The following is a 23,403-nucleotide window of genomic DNA, read 5'->3' on the forward strand; positions in this document are numbered from 1 at the left end:
ATTCAGTCTCTAGTTCCTTATAGTTTCCCTTACTGGTACTACTTTGAATGACTTTGAGTTACCAGCAAAGTCTCACCTCACTGTTCATGCTGTTTCAGATCATAGATGAATACCGAGTGGCACATGTCCCAGCAGGGAGGCCTGCAGAACTGCACTGTGACCTCCTCCCTCCTATTGCAAGAAGGGACAGTTTACTTCTCCCACTTCCTGTTTTTAGCCAGATGTTTATCCATGTAAGGACTTTCTTAGGCTGTAACTGCTAATGGTTCATGTCACGGCTGCTTACCTCACCTGTAATTTCAAGTATGTATTGTAAGACCACCTTAGAGAATGGACTTTCATATTCTTTCGTGTTTAACTGATACACTGTGGACTCATCAGTGAAAACACATCATAAATAATAACATGATAAGACAATCTTCAACTCTTCTATCTGGAGAGTAATATATTATGGGTATTGTTCCCCAACTCAATCATTGCTTATAATAGATGAAATGTAATTTGGTGTAATTCAACGTAGAGGTTCTGCTGGCATGCTGAATGAGTGACATGCCAATGTCAGCTCACCAGGACCTCCAGATGGAGTTTCCTGTGCGTATTTTAACACATGCATTTTATACGTGTTTGACTATACCTTATTTTCTTGTGTATGCTTTAATACATGTATTTTATAGATGTTTGAATATAGCTTATTTCTACATGTGACTTTTTTGTATTTCAGAAGTGTTTTGTGCCTATGAAAAATTGCTGTGCATCAGCAGTGCTATCCAAGTCCCGACTTCATTTCAGTGGAACACCTGGATTTCCTACAACTCCTTATTACCTGGAAGAGTAACTTGATAGGTTTTTATGAATAAAGGCAAATGTCTAGAAAAAATGCTGCTTACCAAATGGGCTTTTCTCTTCCTGGTGTAACTCAGGTGTAATGTCTTTGCTGAGGCCTCTTTTGCTGGATGTCGTCCCAACTATTCAACAGACTGCTGCTTTGGCTCTTGGGAGACTTGCCAATTATAATGATGACCTGGCAGAGGCAGTCGTGAAGGGAGACATTCTTCCACAGCTTGTGTGTTCATTGTCTGAGCAGAATGTAAGGCATCATTGTTTTCTTAAGTAATCTTTTTTTTTTTAACTATTGCACAGGGAAAGGGAAATCTTTCTGTATCAACTATCTGCTGTTATTCTAATGTAGCAATAAATGTACTGAAGTCAGAGACAGCATGTATGTTTGAACCCCTGAGAGATTAATGTGTACTGTGTGCCTAAGTCTGACTTCAGATAAGCTTGACTTTAAAATATCATCTTACCTTTTAGTGCACTATAGGAAATACATTCATGGCACTGTTACGTTTTTAAAATGTTGAGTGATGCTTTATAAAAGGTCCCTCTTTAAAAATGAGACAATTTGAAAGCTGTAGTGATAATTGACTAGGATTTGTTGATAATACCAAACATTTGTAAAATACATATAAAAAACCTGAACTTCTGTAATGAAATATTTAATACCTCCAAACATAACCTTTTGGAAGTCTGTAACCTGAGAAATATCAAACCACTGACACAGGAGAATACACTGAAAGGTTTTCATCTTCATATTTGTCAAAAACAAACAAACAAACAAAATGTAGTCACAAATGCAATGCAAATAAATCTGGTGATCTCTTTTTCCTTCCTTCTTGCCATTTTTCTTCAGGTTTTGCGTATATTCCAGCTTTGATTTTTTCAGTGATCCTAACCTAGATTAACAGAAATACTTTCAAATAAGGTTCCTAATTACTGGAAAGAGACAACTGAGAGTTAAGTGCATTGATATAAGAGCCATACTTAGGTTGCAGTTTTGATTTATTAGATTTAGGAGAAGTAGGATTTCAATGGAAATATAATTTGGAAAACTATATATTTTCGTTTTCAATCTTTTGAGGAAAACATAAATATAAGTATTCATTGCAATTTTTTTTGTGCTTATAGGTCATTGCCTATACAATTAATCTTAAAAAAAAAAAAAGCTAAAGAAAAACCTTGATGTCAAGATATTGTTATAGTATGGAAAGAAAGTTATAGTTTTAATTAGACAAGTTGAAAACCGTTTTGGTTATTTTATTTCTGTTTTTAAGGCAAGAAGGGGAACAAAACTATCCTCTATTTTGGTTTGGAAACTACCCCCCTGCTACAACTCAAAGCCCTCACTAAATTAGCTTGAGGACCCTGATTTATCTCTTCCATGTTACTGCCTGTGCTGTTGTTACATCGAGATGGCTGTAATTCAGAATCACTTGGGGCAGCAGCAAGATTAGTGTGAGGTCATGGAAAGCCTACTATGCCTTGGTGACTGAGAGCAAGTGAAGGAAACTCATTATCCAGTTCATGCAGAGTTTAGCAATGCATGCACTTTTTTACTTCCCATAGGCAAAAAAACCCAACCCAGATACGTTTCCATTTCACTCACTCTTCGTGTATCAACATCTATATTTAAGGAGGAGATTCTTTGAGCACACAATAAATGCTGATTCTACTGATTTATGGAGAACAGTTACAGAGTCACATCCCAGATCAATGTTTTGTCAATTAACTGAGAAAAATACAGTTTTACAGTGTGTTCTGACTGTGCCTGTGAATAAGGTTGGTTTGTAAATAAATGTGTTTTGAATAATAAAAACAAAGAAGTGTTTTTCTTTGCCAGGAGCATAATTACTTAACAGAAATAACATACCCATATTTGCACAGACATAGGCTGGTGTAAACAACTATAGCTCAACTGAGTTCAGCAAAACTTAGAATAACTTGGATTAGCTAGCGATTTGACCATTTGTCTGTACTGTTTCCCATAACTTCTGTTGCCCTTAAATGATGTTTAATGCTTTGCTTGTAAATTATGTTTAATGTAACCTGCTTGTGAGCCTTAACTTAGAAGACTGGATTTTTGGCACTAAGGAATTATATCAGTACTGGTAAACTATGAAGGGTCAGGCCGTGTGTTTGAGCACTGGAAGATGACTGTGCTCTTTAATCGTTAACATGCTCTCTGATGTGGTTTTAGCCGATGCCAACCATCTGACTACTCGGCAATACCTGGACATGGTTTAGGGGATAGCAGAAGGCGGGAACAGTTTCCGGTAGTATAGATGAGGCCATTGTGCTTTGAGGGAAGAGGAGTTTAGGTGGATGGATGTGGTGTGCTGTGTCACTTCCCTTCAGGGCCAGGGAGCGGGCCTGGGTCCCTCTTACTTCCTGTGGAGCCATTGCAGATTCTCCTCTGTTGCTATACCTTAGTGCTTCAGACTTTCAAAGGTGTTTGGGCACCTCACAGGATGCACAAAAGCACTCACGTGGTTCTTTGTTTCTCTGGACTTGATCCAAAAGGGATGTGGGCTTTTCATTGTTTAAGTTTTGGGTACCTTGACACTAGGAATCAAGCACTGTGAAGTCCACATGCTCCCTGTGCAGAGCAGGGGAGAGTCAAGCATCTTGGAATGAGATTAAAGCCAGCAGGCACACAGAGAGCGCACCTTCTAGAGCTAGTCTGTAGGGCTGATCTGTCAACTGCCAGGCTGGAGAGCATACTCCAGGCACATGGATGTAGCAGTAGATTATTTGCGTCCCAATGCATCTTGCACTCATTGCTGCACAGTGGCTTCACGAGGGAGGGGAACTGTCTTTCTCCCAACAGTTGTCTGTGGCCAGAGTGCTTTAACTGGGCTCTGGATTTTGAAACTGTAAGGCAGGGGAAGAAATTCAATCTTCAGCTTCCGCATCCCAATGATAGCTATGAAACTGCAAGGAGGGGACTGAAATGTGACTTTTGTGGGGAAGACTAACTGTGCTTTTAGAAGAAACCACAACCACCACTGTAGTTTACATGGAACCCCATGATGTGTGCTGCATCATATGTTATATATACGCTCAAAACATGTATGTGGTCCAGCACTGAGAGAGAGAGGTAGAACTGAGACAAGTGCTTGGATTTTGCTTGAACTTACAAGAGAGGTGCCAAGCTGCTTAGTCCTGTCGAAAGTGAGCTGTTTCTGGACACACGCAGGAGCAGAATTGAAGGCTGCCTCGTCAAAACTGAGGGTCATCCAGTGTTGGGTGTTTGGTGGGATGCGTTTACAGGATCTTAGCTGTGGGCTTAGGCAGTATTTAGGTATTTCAGGATTCGGATCCTAAACCCTTTTGTTGGATCTAGTTCTCTGTGCCTCTGTTTCCTGTTTGTAAATGTAAACAATGTTTTCTCATAGAGACGTTGTGAGCATATATACGTTAGAAATTGTGAAACCTTGTAAGTGTCACAGATGGGTAGAATTACTTTAGGAGCTTGCCCTGCATAACCTGTGTAATCTGGTTAAATATGTTAAGAGCTATTGTTTTTGCAGCTCTTATCATTCACTACTCACTTAAACAAACAGATTTATCTAGACTATTATCTTTTCCCCATATCCTCTTAGCCCTCTCATTTTTTCTGTTTGTTTATGCACTTACTGCAAATTTTAGATCATGAGCTGTCTCAAAGAAGGACTATAAGGTTCATTGTGTGATATCTGGTGGTCCTGATTTGGATCTGTATGAGAAACTGCTGCCACTAAAAAAGTCTAATTTATGCATGTCTGTACTGTATTATGCTTTGAACTACTTAATGTTAGTAAAAGCTTTTTTTTTTCCTTTCTGATTTGTATAGCGTTTCTACAAGAAAGCAGCTGCATTTGTGCTAAGAGCAGTTGGTAAACATTCTCCACAGCTAGCTCAGGCAATAGTTCAGTGTGGAGCACTGGAAATGCTTGTGATTTGCTTGGAAGATTTTGACCCTGGAGTCAAAGAAGCTGCATCTTGGGCACTTGGGTATATTGCCCGACACAATTCAGGTAACAGGTTTCATATGTGTTATCTTTCAGCTTAGTGCTATGTAAGAGTTATAATAAATTGCATTATTGTAATGTTCATAAATAGAACAGGATGCTTTTTCTTCTCTACTGTTATAAAATTTTAAATTTGGAATGAAACCTACTGTAACTATACCAATTCGACAATGCTGTATCTTTTGTGGGAAACTGGCATATCTGACACCAGCAGTGCCCGGTTATGAGAGGTGCTCTAAGAGGACATGAATTGGGCCTGTGGCCAGGAAGGGACACTTGGCTTTATTCTCCTTCGTGAAGAAATTTCAGGATCTTTACGTACTGTGTAACTGTTACTGTTGAACAAAGTTTCTTTTGCCCGGCATTAGTTCTTATTTTATATACATAGTAAAATGGAGAAGCCTAGGCAGAACCTAGTTTCATTCAGCTTACAGCAGTGCCTGCAGGATAAATGTGCCAAATTCATTGCACTGACTATATTATCGTTAGCCGGTAGACCACACTCTTCTCTGAGAGTCAGGAATAGATTCTAGGAATCCGATATCGAGCAGTTCACTGCTGTCTCACAAGCAGTTGTATAACTCACTGGCAGTGTCATGTTCCTATTTAAAAGCTGATCCACGTGGTTGATAATTATTTTACCAGCTATTTATATAGTTTAAGTAAAAGTTTAGAGCTACGAATCAAATAACTGAGGGAAGAAACTGCTGGCTGGAAAGTGTGGGAGAAATGGCTTGTGTTCATATGGTTTAAAGTTAAACTTATTCTAGGATCATAACATTAACTCATGCATTTATGTTTGGTTTTGGGTTTAAAATGTGCATAGAGTGAATTTGGAAGTGATTTTCTTCTTTCTTTTTTTAATCAATATGGAGTGTTGGACTGCAGAAGGCATGGGGGATTTCCCCTTCCCACTTAGGGAGAGGGTCACTTTACTGGCACAGACTCCAAAGTTGTCAGCATCTTCCTAACAGACTGTTTTTTCTGGGGAACAAATTGATTTTTGGGGCACCTCTGTGTGCTAAAGATCTTTTATCTTTTGGTCACCAGGTCTGACTCCCACCGTTGGTGGAAAATAAGTGTTGCTTCCATCTGAAAGATGTTTGTTTAAGTGTCATTTGAAAGTGTTCCTTTGTATAAATGTGTGTAGTGTAAGTGTGTGTCTGTGTTACTCTTAACATAAACATTTCTGTAGTTTTGTTATGTCAGTAAATCAATATTGACTCACCTCAATTGCCCTTCATGCTATTCACTGCATGAATGCTGGCTGATCTTTACGGTGATCCAGTTCACTCTGTGATGGCATTGTCTGCAAAGATGGAGGTGGTGTGGGGATATTGAGGACAACAAACTCCTTGTACGAATTTTTATTCCATGGTTATGAATTATTTATTCACTGACAGTGAATGGGTGCATGTCTCATGTCAAATTACGCCAGCAATAAGGACAGCATTTTCAGAAATCAGGTTGAAATTGCGAGTGCTACCAAGCTGCAAGCATCAGGACATAGATCACTAGATGTTGTCAGTTAAAAAAAAAACCAAACCAAACAACAAAAAAAAAAACCCTGAAAAAAATTGTTCTTCTTCTGCCCAGCTATGGCCAATTTGGGGGATTTACCTTCCTCTATAACACAGTCACAGGAAGTCTCTAAAATGATTACTGAAAGTAGAGGAGTTACACTGAAGAAAGATCACTCTGTGCATGGTATGTTTCTTACACTCCTACAAGCATGCCTTTGCAACAGGATATTGTTGGAGATAGGATACAAAGATAAATGGACCTGTTCTTATCAACATCTGGTGTTTACTGTTCAAGAGACTCTGGATTAGACTCACATGCTTGTGTTGACAAAATTTGGCAGTTATGATTTTCTGTCATTGACTATCTGTGGACACGTATTGCAGTTTAAACTCTAAATATAGAGTTGGGTTGAAATGGTTTTCCCCACCGACGAAAGGTTTTTCAGTTTCAAAAATTGTTTCAGTTCCAAACTGGGACAAGATTAAGACAAGATTTTTTTTCTCTCCTGAAAAGACAGGGGGGTAGGGAGGCTTATTTGCCCCAACGAGAGAAGTTCAATAATTAGGGCATATGTCTGGGATGTACGTGGGAGACAGATTAAAGTCCTGATCTGTCTTAGGCAGGATGTGAACCTCTGTCTCCCTGAATGCAAGCAAAGGCTCCCAGCCTTCAGTGATAACTGTTTGCGATGGGAGGGTCTTTCTACTTTTAATCAGAAATTCCATCTATGACCTGGTAAAACTGCTGTCTAGGAACTGCGGTGTATGTTCCCATGAAAAGACTTCCATTTTGAGAAATCAAGACTTCTTTTTTTTTCTTGATGAAAACATTCTTTGATTAGCAAGTTCCCTACTGTCTTCATAGAACAATTTTTTAACATGCAGTTCTTCTGTGAACAGATGTCTCCAGAAGACCTGTGAGATTTTAGATCAAGACAGATGTCTCATGAGATTTCAAGACAATAGAAATCTTGCCAGGTCAGATTCCAAAATTTAGGAACAGCTCTTGCAGTTCTGCACTTTCTTGAAGATCCCTGTGAGCTGAATTTCAGACACTGATCTTACTCCAAAGTATACAGATCAGTGTACTCTAATTTTGCCATTCATTAGTTCTACTATTTGTGTTTGAAAAGAAATGTAAAGTGTTTCAAATACCATCAAAATACCATCAGGTTAATTTTGTAAATTTTTACTTGTACCATATTCAGTTACTTTTAAAATGCAAAATTCTTATGTTTGAGGTATGCAAATTACTTAGCTTTCCATTTGCTTTGCCTACATAAAAGGTGTAACTTAGTAATCATCTCTTACCTGCTTCAGCATATTGTAAATTGGTAGGAAAACAAAAAAACCCAACACTGTTTATACTCAAGCATTGCTGAGAGCGGAGTTATGCTCATTTTCTGTCATACAGTGGCACTCTTAGGATCATAGGATAGCTCAGCTTGGATGGGACCTCAGGAGGTCTCTAGTCCAGCTTCCTGCTCAAAGCAGGGTCAGCTACAAGGTTAGACCAGGTTGCTCAGCTCTTCAGTGATTTGAGTCTAGCGGTAACTTTGAATTATTCCAGGATCTAAGCTTGCCCTGTAATTAATGACCTCCATCATTCTCCTGATGAAAGGTTTTCCCACTGGTTCCAGTGGAATCTTTAGCACTGTGGTTGTAGCGATCTGCATAAACCTGTGATTTTGAAGCGCAGACTTTGGACTACTTGCGGGGATTAAAGTCTTCCGATGTGGCCATTACATGATCACACAGTCCTCAGAAAAATACAGTATTGGTGGTTGTTTTGGTCAAAACCTGTTATTTCCTGTGGATACACCTGCCACCACAGCAGGGTCTGTTTGAGAACCCTGGTCTGGACTGAAACTTGCATTTGCTTCCAAAAAAAGAAGGTTTTGCTGCTGCTCCACTATGGCATTTGTTCAGAGCTGATTTTCTCTGGGGACTGCCTGCACATTCATTTTCTCACCTTCATCTTTTCTCCCTAATCTTTTTTTTATCCATACTATTATTGCCAACATGTTAACGTTAGTATGGATTTTTTTTTGTAACACCTTAAACCAGTTTAGAGGAATCCTGTAAGACTTCCCATTGATTTCAGTAGGTATGCAGTCAGGATCTTACTGACTCCTCTTTGTTCACTTTCCACTCTTCTGATCACATAAACTCATGACTAGGCCTCAACTTACTTTGAATTAATTTCTTAGTCCCTGATGAGTACTTTTGTATTGACACAAATCAGTACAACTCTAGTGCAACTTCTAGTTGAACTGGTGACATCTTAAACTCCAAAGTCTTTCTTTATCAGTCTTTCTTCTACCTCCATGTCAGTCTGTCTTCATGTCTGCAGTATCTCCATTTGCTAAAATCTTCCTCATACTGTTCTGGACAAAAGCAACTAATTTATGGTGGGTTTTGAGTCTTAGTTCTCTTGTCTCTGAGGATACGTAGAATAACATTTCCTACTTTCACTCACGTAGGGAGAAGTCCTACTTTATCATCATGGAGTTGGACAGGTTTCCTGAGCTGTACCCCAAACTGAAGTTCGAAGCCCAGGCTTTTTCATAACTTTCTGTGGAATTAAATGAGGTTCATAAATTAGTTTTTCTCTGCTGTCTTTCTCCTCTTCAGCTATTGGTCTTGTCTTTGCCCTTATAATGTAGTCTTGGCATACTGTTCAGAAAAGTATTTTTGTAATTTGTTCCAGCTCTTTTAATTTCTTTGACTGAATATTTGTTTTTAAAAATTTCTTTTTGACAACTGTATTTTCTCCTTTAACTCTTTCTCAGCCTTCATTTGTTTTCACCTGTGTTTTGTAATTGGATAGCAAAATTTCATGAATCCTTTGGTGTACAGTCTGAATTAAAGATGTTCTATCAAGTGGGAAGGTTAATTGCACCTCTTTTTGAGAAAAAAGAATTACAACTATCATAGCATCATTAATACTTAGAATTGTAGGTTTGGGCTGAGTTTGCAGGGGAATGTGATGGGAAGATCTATATTTTCTTTTGTCCTTGCCTCAGCTTTCCTGTTTCTCTGATAGTCCGTTTACTGCTTGTCTGCCTTTTGACACATGGCCCAGCCCTCCATGTGGTAAGTTATTAGCCATGAACCTTATAAACACCACTGGAAGAACAACCATTTAATTAACCATGACCAACAGTAACCATCAGTATTTAAATTATATCAGACTTCTAACAGCAAGAGCTGATCTAAATTGAATCAGATTTAGTTTGCTCTTTTAAAATAACTTTTATGGTTACTTTTGCATGCCTGGGCGTAGCTGTGACCTTAAAGTATTGCTCTTTCTCCCCCTACTTCAACTGCATGATTTCAGCTCATAAGGCATCAGAGAAACCCATTCTTCTAGTAGTAGCCTGTCCCTCTTGACATAACTTTTCTGATATTAGCATCTCCTAGCAGATTGTAGGTAATTGAGTTGGTTGCTCTGAAGTTGCTTCTGAGGCACAGTCGGATGGATTAAGCTGGATGGTTGGTCAGTAGTTCATGATGTATTCTACTTGGTCAGTGTATAACATCAAAATACAATTTGAAGAAATCAAGTATGGCTTTTTCCATGAAAAGCTGAATGTAGCTTAAACCACTTATATTGATTAGCTAGTTTTCAGGTTTGTTTTCAGATACGTTTCAGGTACATTTCATTTCAAATTTGTAAAACTGAAGATACAGCATTTGGGTTTTGTTGAAATCTTATGATTTGTGTGTATTTGGAGGATGCATACTCTACTTTTTCAGTCAAATAGTTACTTGAAAAGTGAACCTTGAAGGGTTAATTTTTTATTAGTTTTAAAATTACTGCATTACTTATTATAATTTTGTGAGGTAATATTTATACTTTCTTTAAAATATTATATAATAAAATAACATACAGTGTAAATATTTGACTTACGACATGTATTGGAGTGTGTGGCTATAACTCACTAATTGAAAGCAAATCTGGTCAGGAACATTGTTTGGATATTAACAAAGTAATGATGACATGACTTACAGATTTCATGAAAAACTGTATTACTCTATGTATATTTAATGAAATATGCTATATTTTTCTTAGTATGACAATATCTTTATGGATGGACTATAAATCAAAAGCTAAGTTAGAGTCTTGAAATACAACAGCCATATGTTGCCATGGTACTGTAAGTCAAGATAAATGTTAAAGATAATAATGGATATGCATAATAAGGTGTAGCAAAACTGCACTAAGAACCTAATAGATTATTGAATCCCCCATGATTTTTACCACTTTTTCAACACTATTTTAAAATAGCACAGCTTGGTTATAGTATAAATTTTGCTTCTGATATCCAGTAATTCTTATTTTTAGGACTGTGATTAATGCTGCATACATGGAGAGAGCTGATGAATTTCTAATAGTGTAATTTTTGTCCATGTCAGCTAATCATATGCTCAGATTTTTTTTTTTTTTTTTAATTTAAGGTGCAGTTAGTTAAGGATATTGTACTAATCTCAGACACAATATCCCACTGGTGATATTTCTCATTTGTGTAATTGTGTATGGTAACATTTTCATATCATTAAAGTATAAATTCTGTCTTGTCCCATGTATGGTAGCAAAACCTAGTTTTGATCAGCAAGTTCCATTTTTCCCATCTTTTATGTAAGATAAATCTTCTATGTATGTTTTTTTGTATTTCTGTTTTTGGCATTTGATCTATGCTAATATCTGCTTATAATTTAAAGAGGGTAAAATGCTCTCTAATTAGGTGGTTGGTAAAATTTTGGTACTTTGGCTTTCTGTGTTGTTGTTAGCCATGCATAAAATGCTTTCCTATTGATCAGTGTAGAATAGCCAGGGTTTAAACAGCTGACATCTGCTTACTTTAAAAAAAGAAAAAGAAAACAGAATAACAAACCATTTCAGCCTAATCTACCTCAAATGTGTGCATGTAAATGGGGGTCCATCTATTGACCTGCATTCTTTTCAGTTGTGGATTGGTCCACACGGTTTATGAAACCAGGAGGGCTGATTTGAAATGCAGATGTCGAGACAGTGAACTACACCCTCCCCTTTTTCCTTTGCTGTATCTGTCAGGGTGAAAAATGGCTTGCACAAGGGTCAGTCACCCATACTCACTTAATTACTTTCCTTGGACCTACAGAACTGTCACAAGCTGTGGTGGATGCAGGAGCTGTTCCTCTTTTAGTGCTCTGTATCCAGGAGCCAGAAATTGCTTTGAAAAGGATTGCTGCTTCAACTCTCAGTGATATTTCAAAGCATTCTCCAGAGTTAGCACAGACAGTAGTGGATGCAGGAGCTATCGCTCACTTAGCTCAGATGATCCTGAACCCTGATGCTAAACTGAAGGTACATTTTAAAATTTTTTTTAAATCTCCATTATACCAGTAATTACTTGATATTGAGTCAAAGACACTGATGTGCATATTTATTTAGGATGCTCTTGTTTTGGGCGTTAACAAAATGTAACTACATAGTTAGTGACAAAGAGTTCTGAACATATTCACAGATTCAGCTGCTGGATAAAAACTGTCGCCCTATGAGGAACAGCTAGACTAATCTTTAAAGTGAATAGTATGAATTTTTTTTTAGAATTATATAGTATTCGAAGAATGCAACAGATATTTTTAATAGATAAAATTTGCACAATTCAGTTACAAAAAAGCTTTTGCATACTTAAGGTTATACTATAAACCAGTTAATGTTAAATGTATTATTGTATTTTAGAATGTACAATCTGATGTGAATAACTGTTGTCGAAGGTTTAATCACTAGAGTTTAATTGGCAAAAAAATAGTTTCTTAATATAATTTTTCTGTCTTAATCTAACAGAAACAGAAGACAACATAAAAATGCCACTTCAAACAAATAGATAAAAATTCTTTAATATAAGGTCTGACATAAAAATTCTTTTATATAAGGTCTGACAGACCAAACTTATGCAAATAAAGATACTTTCTGTAGATTTCACTAAATTTTAAATTATAGTTTTAAATGGTATATATATTTTTTCCTTTTTAATACATAGCAAGCTTGAATGGGATAAAACAAAGGAGAAACTTTTATTCAGGAACCAGCAAATGTTCTGTGCCATTATATTCGTGTGTGAATTGACTCAGTGAATTGTAAAATATCTGTAATTGTTTTCCCTATCCTGCTTTGTTTTCCTTGATGCAATAGATTTTTGTGTGCAGGAGGAGTGTATGTTGTGGGATGTTTGTATACTATTGATTTTATAACAATTTTTATTTACTAGCGTCAGGTGCTGTCAGCTCTAAGCCAAATAGCAAAGCATTCAGTGGATCTTGCAGAGCTGGTGGTTGAAGCAGAAATTTTCCCAGTTGTACTCACATGCCTGAAGGATTCAGATGAATATGTCAAGAAAAATGGTGCAACTTTAATTAGAGAGATAGCAAAGCATACGCCTGAGGTAAAACCTTGAAAATGCAAATACAAGGTCATATCATTAGATTTTACACTTTAAATAAAATACAGGATTATTCTGTCATTTGCTTTTTGAAAGGGAGGGCAAATAGCTGTTTGTATGTTCATTGGAAAAAATATGGAAATGCTTGCTGATATTATGAGATGTGTATTGAATATGAATTGGGTTAGGAAACTGGGAATCATATAATGTGTACCTAGCTACTTCATTCTATAAGATATCTGCGCAGAGAGGGTGTTTTAGGCTGATAGTATTTTCAGTCCTAGATATTAAAAACACCATGAGAAAAGCCTCACAGAAGTCATGATACCAGCTAATAAATGACACGATCATCCTGTAACAATAATAGATGATGTATGTCTTTTTAAAAAATCTTCTGGGGTGCTGGGATCACATTTTAATTATTTTTGCAATGACAATGAAGGTCAAAAGTTCTCTTAGTTATTATTAAACTGACGGTAGTTTCTTTTATTAGCTTGAGTTTGTAATTTGAGTCTCAGCATTTGCAGTGGTTTTGCCAATAATTGATACAGGAAGGTGGGGATGTTTGGCAAAGTCAATACAAAATAAATAGGAAAAACAAATAATTATAACTATGTTAATCTGTCAGACCACAGAGATAATTAAAAGGCTCTAAATATGACTCTGGAATGAAATACAAGCAATGTATTTGTGGAACACACTAATGCTGAGTGCAGCCATTTCAAAATCACGATACTAGCTTAACAGTGGAGAAGTGTTTAAACATGAACATTGTGCTGTTTTTTCAGCCTGCTAGTCTTTAAGCTGCTGGTGATTAAAGGTTGCAGTCTTGTCACGTTTCCCGCTTTCTCTCTGGTGAGAGAATGAGCAATGCAACTTCACTTTCTCAAAAAAGTGAAGAAATTGTCTTTATCAAAGGGGGGGCACTAGAGTTGGAAGCCAGAGGCCAAACTCACAAGACTGCAGGTAAAGTCAGAAGAGCTGCTAGCACAGGATCCTCCGTGCAAGGGGAATTGGCCATTCTAGTAGCTCTCCAAAGGAACTGTAGGAAGTATCTTGGTGACTCCCAGTGGGAAGTCACAATCCACGTTCGGCTTCAGAGTGACAGTGATCTCTGTCCACCCCAACATGGCAGAATGGTGTAGTCCAAGTCGTTTTTGTGCATTCATGACAGTTGTCTTTGGATTTATGCCACAGTAAGGGGGATCCACAAAGGCTTTTATGCCGCAGAGGTTATCTAGAATGCTGGTGAGAGGAGGAATGGGCCTTTCCCTCTGTCCCTGCACGGAACATATGATGTTGGTTTGGGAATGAGGGGGCACTAGTATGAAAGAATATCTGGTTCAGTAGGTGCGTCTTCAAGGGCACTCATGTATTAGGCTGTCATTTGCATGATTCTATGGTGTATAGTAATGGAGCTGAGAATATGTCATTCCATGCTATACAGCATCAAGAATTCAGAGTCCTGATTTCCTTGCAGTAAAGTCAATCAAAAACAGGTATCAGAACAGCTTCATTCCTGAGAACTTCATGCTGCACTTACTGCCCAACAGTCTGTATGGTACATCACTCTTATTCCAGTTTTATTTTGTAAATCAGGAGCAATACATTTGAAGGCTTTTCTAATGTAGTGCTTTATGCCTGTTGATACTTCACAGTATCTAATCTCTTCCGTTTATCTTTTCAGCTTTCACAGCTTATAGTAAATGCAGGTGGAGTTGCTGCTGTGATTGATTGTATTGGCAGCTGCAGAGGGACTGTCAGACTGCCTGGCATCATGATGCTTGGTTACGTAGCAGCTCATTCGGAGAACCTGTCAATGGCAGTGATTGCCTCCAAGGTTAGCCATCACTTTGTTGTCCTCCTATAATTCTTCAGTGGTATTCTGAGGAAGAGATACAAATTAACATAGGCAGAGAATGTATTTTGTGACAGAATTATATATTTGCTATTGATAAATGCACTTTCTCCTAATATTGCTGCTTGCTGTGGCTGAAATTATGTGGTAACCCGATCAAGTTGAAGTTGAACCTTTTAGAAAATATCCTGGATTAGTTTGTGAACATCCGTTTGTATTACAGTACATGATCTTTCTGTGTTGCAATTGCATGGCTACAGAAAATAAGTCAGTGAATTTCTATGGTCTGTTTCCTCTTAAAATGAATATTTGTGGCTACATCAAACCCCTTTTTGAAACAAGAATGTTTAATGGCACATTCTTCATTGCACTAGCATGACTCTGCTAGTACTGCTAGAGTAGTCTTGCAACAGAAATCTTCAGACTTGAAAAGACCTCAGTTTCTAATGTAGTATCGTTTGATTCAGTCGTACAAGTGACATTTCAAATGAGATAAGCTATACATTTTCAGGTTTAAATAAATTCTGCTGGGCAATGATGTAGAAGGGAGAGAATTTGCAATATATTCGCAAGTGGTGAAATTAGCGCCTGACATAATATTCTGATGTGAATAATGCTAATGACAGGAGGAAGGATGTGTCTCTGTCTCTCCACTTTCAGGGATGACAAATTTTTGAAAAGTAATAATGGTTGCTACCATAACTGAATGGGAGCACAGTGAGAGATTTTGTAGGGATCTGTGCAGACTCTCATGAAATTAAATATTTTAATGAATGATCCACAAAAGAAACCCAAATAAACCCCAAACCCATTTTAAAAAAAACTTTGCTTCAGGGGAAACTAAGCTTGTGAATGGTACATAGTGCTGAGGACATGGCTTGGTAAACTGGAACCATATTCAGTCTGACAAAACTGAAGCCTTTGCTCTTAGTACAGCTTGAATTGTGTCATGTATTCCTTTTATCCCTTAAGTTTGCGTGTTAGCTCAAACTGCCTTCTGACTTAGAACATTGAGTGTTTCTCTCTTTCTTTAACTAGATTTATTAAGATTTATTCAAAATTCTTGCTAGTCATGATGATGTAAAAATGACACCACTACCTTATTTTAGAAGAAGAGTGTAAATAGAGAAACATTTTCTAACAATCTGTATCAGTTTAAAGTTGTCCTTCCCTGGTGTAGATTTATAAAGGTTGTGCTTTTGATTAATGCTACAGGGAATACCACCACTGTGTGCCTGCTTGATAGAAGAACATGAAGATCATATTAAAGCAGCAGCTGCTTGGGCCTTGGGACAGGTTGGAAGACATACTCCTGAGCATGCACGTGCTGTTGCAGTAGCAAATGTGCTACCCACACTGCTTGCTATGTATATGGACACACGCAGTTCAGAAGATCTTCAAATGAAAGCAAGTACATTTGTAGTTTCTGCAGTATGAGATATTTATTGTAATCAACAGGTGTAAGTGCTTAAAAACTACTAAATGGTATATGCTTTTATTGGTCTTCATCGAGTCACAGATTTCCTGGGTGTAGGGTATCTGAAGGCTGTGTGTCATTTATTGGGACTGGCTCATCCTAATGGGTGTGCATATGGTGCATACCAAATCATATGGTACAGCCACAGCAGTCTAGTCCCTCATTTTCTTCCCAGTTTAGATCAGAATTGCATACATGCATAAATGCTAAATTTCTTTTAAGTGACTAATTTCTAATTACCTACTTTTTTTTTTGGAAGTATAAGCTCTTCTACAAAATATTATAGTCCTGGTAGTAGATTTGCTTGCATTTCTATTATTATAATAAAACTGTAACAAATACTCAAAGCTCTGCTCTTGAAAACATGCAACTGTTCATGTTTAGGGCCTTCCTCGTGTGGGAGCTAGTAGAGTTGCAGTTTGGTAAAGTGTATTTTTGAGCGACAGTAGGTGAACCAACTGAAGATTATAATATGACAGGATATGGTCTCCCATGTTGTGGTATGCTTCTGCACATTCCACTGAAGTATAACGTTCCAGATCCGTAAAAGAACTTTTGTATAGTCATTTTCAGTGGTCCCCAAAATATCAAGGCCAAATTAGCTGTACCTATAATTCTACCCAAGAAGGTCATTACTGCTTGTAGCAGTCAGCATTGGGTCTGTTTTCAGAAACTAAGCACTGATGTACAACTGTTTCACTCTCTGTTTCCCTCCCTGCCTGGACGGTAGTGCACTTTGCTATCCCAGACCAGCAGACTCTCCTAGTAAGCCACTTCTAAAATACAATCTTTTAAAATGTGTTTTGATTTAGCTTTCTTATTATATTACAGTACTTCAATTTACTTAAAGGGTCTACTCCTGCCTCCATTGTAGTCAAAGGAAAATTGCCATTACTTTAACTGTAGATAACATAATAAGAATATGATGCACTGTAGGTTTTGAGGTTTAATAAATCTAAGTAGAAAATTGATTCTTCATTAAGTGACCTGATAGATATCATAGTTTTTATTCAGAAAATGCTCTCTGAGAATTCTGATCAATTTGCTTTTTTGATCAGACTTTAGTGATATATAGCATGAATTCTTGTTATTTTCATTGATGTCTTAGTAGAGAAATTTTATTTTGCATTTCAATAGACTAAAAGAGCCTTAAAGAACATCCTTCAGAAATGCACGTATCTTCCGGCACTTGAACCATTGCTGCATGATGCCCCTCCCAATATTATGAAACATATTGTTGGGCAGTTTAGTAAGGTAAGAAAAGGCTCTGCTTGATGAGTAATATGTTAATTGTTTTCCATTTAGCAAGGAAGCTATCTTTCCAAAGATGGAGTCTCTCTAAAGGTCTCAGTTGTTTTCTCAGGATCCTCAAGCATTCCCTGCAGAAGCAGTTTAGAGCATCCCGTTCTTTTTTATGATAAAGCTGGATAATGTTTCATCTAGAACCTGCCATAATTCATCCTAAGACTGGGAAAACAGTTGCTTATAAGCAAGGTGTTTTTTTCTTCCTTGCCTCTTGAGATTAAGTGGAATATTAACTCACGTGCAAATATTTTCACTGAGCCAGTGTATCGCATAAATCCCAGTCACATCTGTTTTAGATAAAGTACAAGCTCTCTGTACAGGAGTGACTTAAGTCAGGTATTTTACAATAATCTAGAGTATAAAAGCTTCACCACTCTTATCCTCATTAATTTTCAGTCTCAATTAAGTAAGTGTAAAAATCCCAAATCTTTTCTCATCCCTTTCAAAATTTGAAACTGTTTGTTGTTAATTACATTGTTGATTCGAGTGCAGCAGGTAAAAAGTGATACAATTTAATAAAAATATTTCAAATAATTAAGTAATTGCTAACTAATCAGGAGATTTCCAGTGTCTGCAATGTTCACCAGCTGTTGGGAATCCTGCTCAACTATAGACTATCTTTTGTGCAATACTCTGCAGTGTAACCTGTTAGCAGGGGGTACCAGGCTCTCTTGGTGAGATGTTCTTTCTGGAAGTGGCCAAGTAAAACACTCTTGATATTCAGTTCTGCAAGCACTACTGTTTATAGTGCAGATTCCTGATTACATTGCCACACTTAGGTTTGTCCTGTCTTCTTGCTAAGTCTATACAAAGATTGGAGATTTGGTCAGAATCCAGTGCCTTTTGCTTCTGTGTGCTGACTAGAGCTATTAATGAGCTGAGTGCATAGTAACTGGTTTACCCAGTGTATAGATTTGAATGTTGTTTGCTGTTGAAGTGGTTTTGTACCTTTCATATCAGCTGATGTTTTGTTTTGTTTCGTTTTTCTTCTTCTCCTACATTGTATTAAACAAACTATACTTGTCTGGCATTTGCTCTTCTGAAGTATACTTTTAAAATTAAGTTCTCTGCAGTAAAAGCATTTTTCTCTCCTGTACCATAGCTTGGGAATTTCCTATTCTTAGAGCTGTGGTGTATTACTTCTGTTGGCTTATTTATAGCACAGTAAAAGCCTTATTTCCGAGCTGTGCTTCAGAGTGAGATGCTATCCGTTCTTGGTGCTGGACTGTGTCATTTTAGCATTATCCTTTTCAGGGTCTATGCAATTCTGTGCAGTCTCAGTTTGGACTGGGGGAAGGGACTGTGTCTCAGAGGTGCTGTCTGTCTTTAGGGCCTTTTCCAAGAGAGTTTTCTGCTGTCTTACCCAGCCCGGGAGTCACAGTGGGGAGGAGGAAGGCAGGGAAAGGGCCATATCCTGTCTCCTTGCTAGTTCCTTCTTGGCAGTCCTTGTTGTGGGAGATATGTGGAAACAGCCGTCTTTTCAGTTCCCACAATGAAACAATCACAGTTGTTCCTGACACTTCTATGGAGCATATAATAGGGAGAAGTCTCTATGCTCCCCTGTTTTTCTTTACCTGTCTGGTGATTTTGTACAGCCTAGAGGGACCAGAGAAATGAAGGCTGTTTGCCTACATGCATGGCAGAAATCTCATCCTTCTTTTCCTTCATCCTTTTAGGCAATCCCTTCCTCCTTCAAGGCTCTTGTTCTACACTGAGATACAGTCAAATTTATGGCTTGATTTGTCTGATGAGTGTGAAGGCTTACAAAATGCTTTTGCCCCCATAATACGTAACTCTCAGAGTTGGTTTTAAACCCATCTGTTTTTGTTGTAGATGCAGCTGATGTCTTGCATTATCTCTCTCTCTTTTTTTTTTTTTTTAATATTTTTGCAGCCCTGTGGGCCTATGGACTACATGCTGTCATTCTCCCTTGCCTGGCCCAGCCCCCACCTCCCTCTCTCCCTCCCTCCCATCCTCTGGACAGAGCTGCATATTGGCATCATTCAGGGAGCGCAGAATGTATTGTCTGATCATTTCTGCTTCTCATCCCCTTTGGCTGCAGAAACTTAACATTTTTGCTTTGTGTGTTTTGTGTGTGTCTTTGTAAAAGGCTTCCATGGCTACACAGTGTGTTGTAGGATTTTAATATCTAGGAATTTAATAGTAGCATGTAATGCTTCAAGGCTGCATTGTTCACTTGCAACAATTCTTAGTATTGTTTTCATGCACTAATCTATACTAGATCATTATAATGATATAAAATTCTGCTCTACAAATAAACTGTGGGAATTGACATAAAAGACCTGAATAACTTGGTTTAACTGGAACAGATGCTGTTGTTATTCCATGTTAGTGTTCTGGTTTTATTATCTATTTAATCTCCGCAATCATATTGTCTCTGTAGGAATAATTCAAGAAATATTATTTACATAAAGATAAATATTAAATTCAGTATTTTTATATATGTTATGTATTAAAGTACATGTTAAATTATCTTATAACCATAAAGGGCTGGTTTATGATTTTTTTCCTGTACAACTGAGTGTTAAAATACAGTAGTCATTACAGATGTTGTACCTCTGATGTGTTCCACTTTATCTGTCCTCTGAATTAAAAACAGATAAGCAATATTTGAGCCTAGTAACTTAGAGATTCCTTTAAAAGAAAATGTTCGCTTTTTTTTTAATGTACTTTTCTGTGTGTAGGTGTTACCACATGACAGTAAAGCACGTCGTCTTTTTGTAACAACTGGTGGACTTAAAAAGGTTCAAGAAATAAAAGCAGAACCTGGGTCACTTCTTCAGGAATATATCAACACTATTAACAATTGCTATCCAGAGGAAATAGTAAGGTAGGGAAAATGAAATTTAAAAAATTCATAGTTATAACATTGTTAGATGTTTTTCACAGGAACAACACAAACCAAGGATTTGAAATATTAATTTAATTTCTACATAAATTTTGTTTTTAATAAAACAGCATGGCATTTGGTTAACTGCCCCAGTGGTAACACAACCGTTAGACACACTTTTGAACGCTTTCTCTTGTCTGATTGTTTTTGGGATCAAATTTCTTTGTCTGTAAACAAAGGCCAAATAATCAGGCTCTTGCAGGAAGCTGGGGGAGAAAAGTTCTGCACTACCCAAACTCTGAGACCTCAGCACAACTGCTCATTACAACAGTAATGAATGTCTGTGGGAAGTTTATTTTATCTTGGTAACTTATTTATGGATTACTCAGGCTCCAAACTACAGGTATTGGTGAGTCTTTGCTTGCATCCTTGACTTCCCTAAGAGCCTGTCTGAACTAGTGTATTCAGAGGCTCCTCTGAAACTTCCTCTGATGTACAGAGGGACCAGAGGCTCTCCTGCACAGTTGCTCTGCCCACAGCTGCCCTTCCTCCCCCAGCCTCATCATGAGGCTTAAGTGTTATATAAAAGGACCATACACCAGCTGTCTGCACCAAGTTGAACTTTGCCCTTAATGAATACAGAAACACTATTAAATAGCTTACAGTCAAAATGTCACCATCCTAAATTGTAATAATGAGAGAAATGCCCTCCTAGATTCTAGATATCCATTTACCAGTCCTTCACTCCATCAACACATCAAAAGGATGCTGTACTCGTGCACTCCCTCTACAGGCTCTGAAAATCTGCATCATCAATTTTAATTATAGCAACAGAATTCTTCAGCTATTAGTAGCTACAAACTAAGTCATGCAAAATGAAGCCCTGTTTGTCCCCACAAGGAAAAGCCAGTGGTTGTCAAATGGGTAAAGCAAAATCATAAAGAAACTTTATTCTGCAGCTACAAACACTAATACTTCAGAGGGAGAGAGGACATTTGCTTATACTTTTCTGGATATAATTAATGTTTTTTTGTTACAGCTTTTTTTTTTTCCCCCCTGTAAATGAAACAAGGTTACTTATGTAGGCTGGGATGTAATAAAGAAAAGGGCCCCTTCGAGCATCTCCAGCTTGCCTCTTTGTGCTACTGCCTGATGTTGGTTGTGCTGCCTGAGGCACAGCTGCTATAATAGACTCCAGCTCTGGGTTTGTCCTGGAGACCTATTATTTTAGGCTGTTTGCAGACTGAATATAGTAATGCATTGAAAAGTTAGCTTTACAATCAGAGAACTAATACAAGTTTTTAAAAGAGTTACATTATGCAGAAATCATCCAGAAAATGAAAATCAACACGGTAAATGGATCTTCCTTCAGTGTGAAAACATTGGGGATTTCTACTTGAATACATTTTAGGCATGCATTACATGGAAGTGTGTTCCTCTCTCTTTATAGTTAAAGCTTCCAGGGCTCAGAGATGACAATTTACATGCCTGCAAACCCAGAAATGTACGTTTTCAGAATAACACAGTAATAAATTTCAGATACTCTTAACCTGGAAAACAAGAACTAAATGCAGCTTTGGTGATGCTTGCATATTGGAAGCATGTAGTTGGTCCATTGTGGAAAACCAGCTGAATGACAGCAGGACAATAATGGTACTGTAGAATCCTACTCTAATGAAAACCTATTGGATAATCTCTGTCCTTGAGTTGGCATTAGAGACCGAAGGTCATTGTGATAATTTTTTTTGTTCCAGAATCAATGTCTCTCGCATTGATGTAGACTTCACATTAGCTTTGGGGCGTGTGCTTATGTTTGGCGAACAGCAGTAGACTATTGTCATCTGGCAGCCTATGGTTCTGTGTAAACTCATGCTTTTTTATTAAAGGCCATAATTTCAAAAGAAGTTAACATCTACATTTCTCAGTAAAGACAATGCTTATGGCTGCTGGACACTTACTTACATGCCCTAAAAGAAGCTAAACATATTTTTGAAAACCTGACTTCCAAGTATAAATGATAACGTAAGTTGAAAAGCAGGCTCTTAAAACATTGTAGGGGAATAACTGTAGAATTCCGGTGTTTAATGCTAGGATTTTTTCCTGATCAATAGAAATATGAATAGTGTTTCATTACTTAGCACAGAACATGCCTTGTAGTCTAATGCACAAACAAAATGTTTCTCTTTCAGGTATTATTCCCCTGGATATTCTGAGATACTTCTGGAAAGGGTGGAAAATTACCATCCAGTTTTCTAAACTTCAATTTTTTATTAGAGCTGTATTTCACATTTATGCCTTTATGACTGTAATACAAATACAGCTGTTGAAACTTTTGTTTGATTCTGAAATCTCCTTCTACTGTTTGAATTACTAAAAGAGCTCAGCAATTCCAGCAAGATGTATTTTGTTCTTTATAAACTTGTTTGTTGCTAAGTTTTTGTTCCTTTTTGTTTTTCTCTAACATTACTACCAGATATTGCAGCATATATGAATGGAATTTCATGCAGGGGTGATGATTTATCACAGAAGCTTTTTTAGAATCAGTCATTTCCTTTTCCTTCCACAAGAAAGGTTTGGTATTATCTCATTCAAATTTTAGCCTTCTCTGTACTGTAACCATTTTCCCCTTTTGCCTTGCGTACTGTTTAGAGCTTCCCAAGCTTGACGAGGGGGAAAAAGCAGGTCCCTGTTCTTTTTCTAATTGGGGAATCCATTCTGCACTGAGATAACTCCTACTGCTATCTTTCAGAAAGTAAAGTGATGTGATTTTGCATCTCCAAACATGTTAGTAGCTGCTAAATAAAGAAATAATCAGATCTGATGATAAAAGGACTGAATTCTGCATGATATGATAGTGTGGTGGTCCTGGCATGATAGATAATACATCTTCTGCAAAAGTCCTCCTAATTAAGGCAAGATTCACTGTGGAGGGAAATGTTTGGTGTATGCATCATTGTTCCTCTTGGAAAGGATGAAGTGCACTTAGAACTTCCACGGGCACGAAGGGAAGGACGCTGGGAGGTTCAGCTCCATTTGGGTCAGCAGCAAATTTGTGCAGTTCAGAAGAGAGGAGAATTGCTTGGCTGCAGGAACACTTAGCAAAGTTCTGAGCAC

The 23,403-nt window shown here is 37.6% G+C and overlaps 1 protein-coding gene across 1 annotated transcript; it reads left to right on the forward strand.

The window, feature by feature from the left end:
- Positions 1 to 871: 871 nt before the first annotated feature.
- SPAG6 (sperm associated antigen 6) lies at positions 872 to 22,722 on the forward strand (the record flags this gene model as incomplete). The annotated part of the gene is made up of 9 exons (XM_009576242.1): positions 872 to 1,087; positions 4,670 to 4,853; positions 11,515 to 11,720; positions 12,628 to 12,801; positions 14,486 to 14,638; positions 15,872 to 16,063; positions 17,271 to 17,387; positions 20,144 to 20,289; positions 22,479 to 22,722. Coding segments are annotated over 9 exons (1,455 nt in total), but the record flags the coding sequence as incomplete, so codon positions are not given.
- Positions 22,723 to 23,403: the final 681 nt, after the last annotated feature.

Source organism: Fulmarus glacialis, unplaced genomic scaffold (assembly GCF_000690835.1).
Source record: "Fulmarus glacialis isolate BGI_N327 unplaced genomic scaffold, ASM69083v1 scaffold17574, whole genome shotgun sequence".
NCBI lineage: Eukaryota > Metazoa > Chordata > Aves > Procellariiformes > Procellariidae > Fulmarus > Fulmarus glacialis.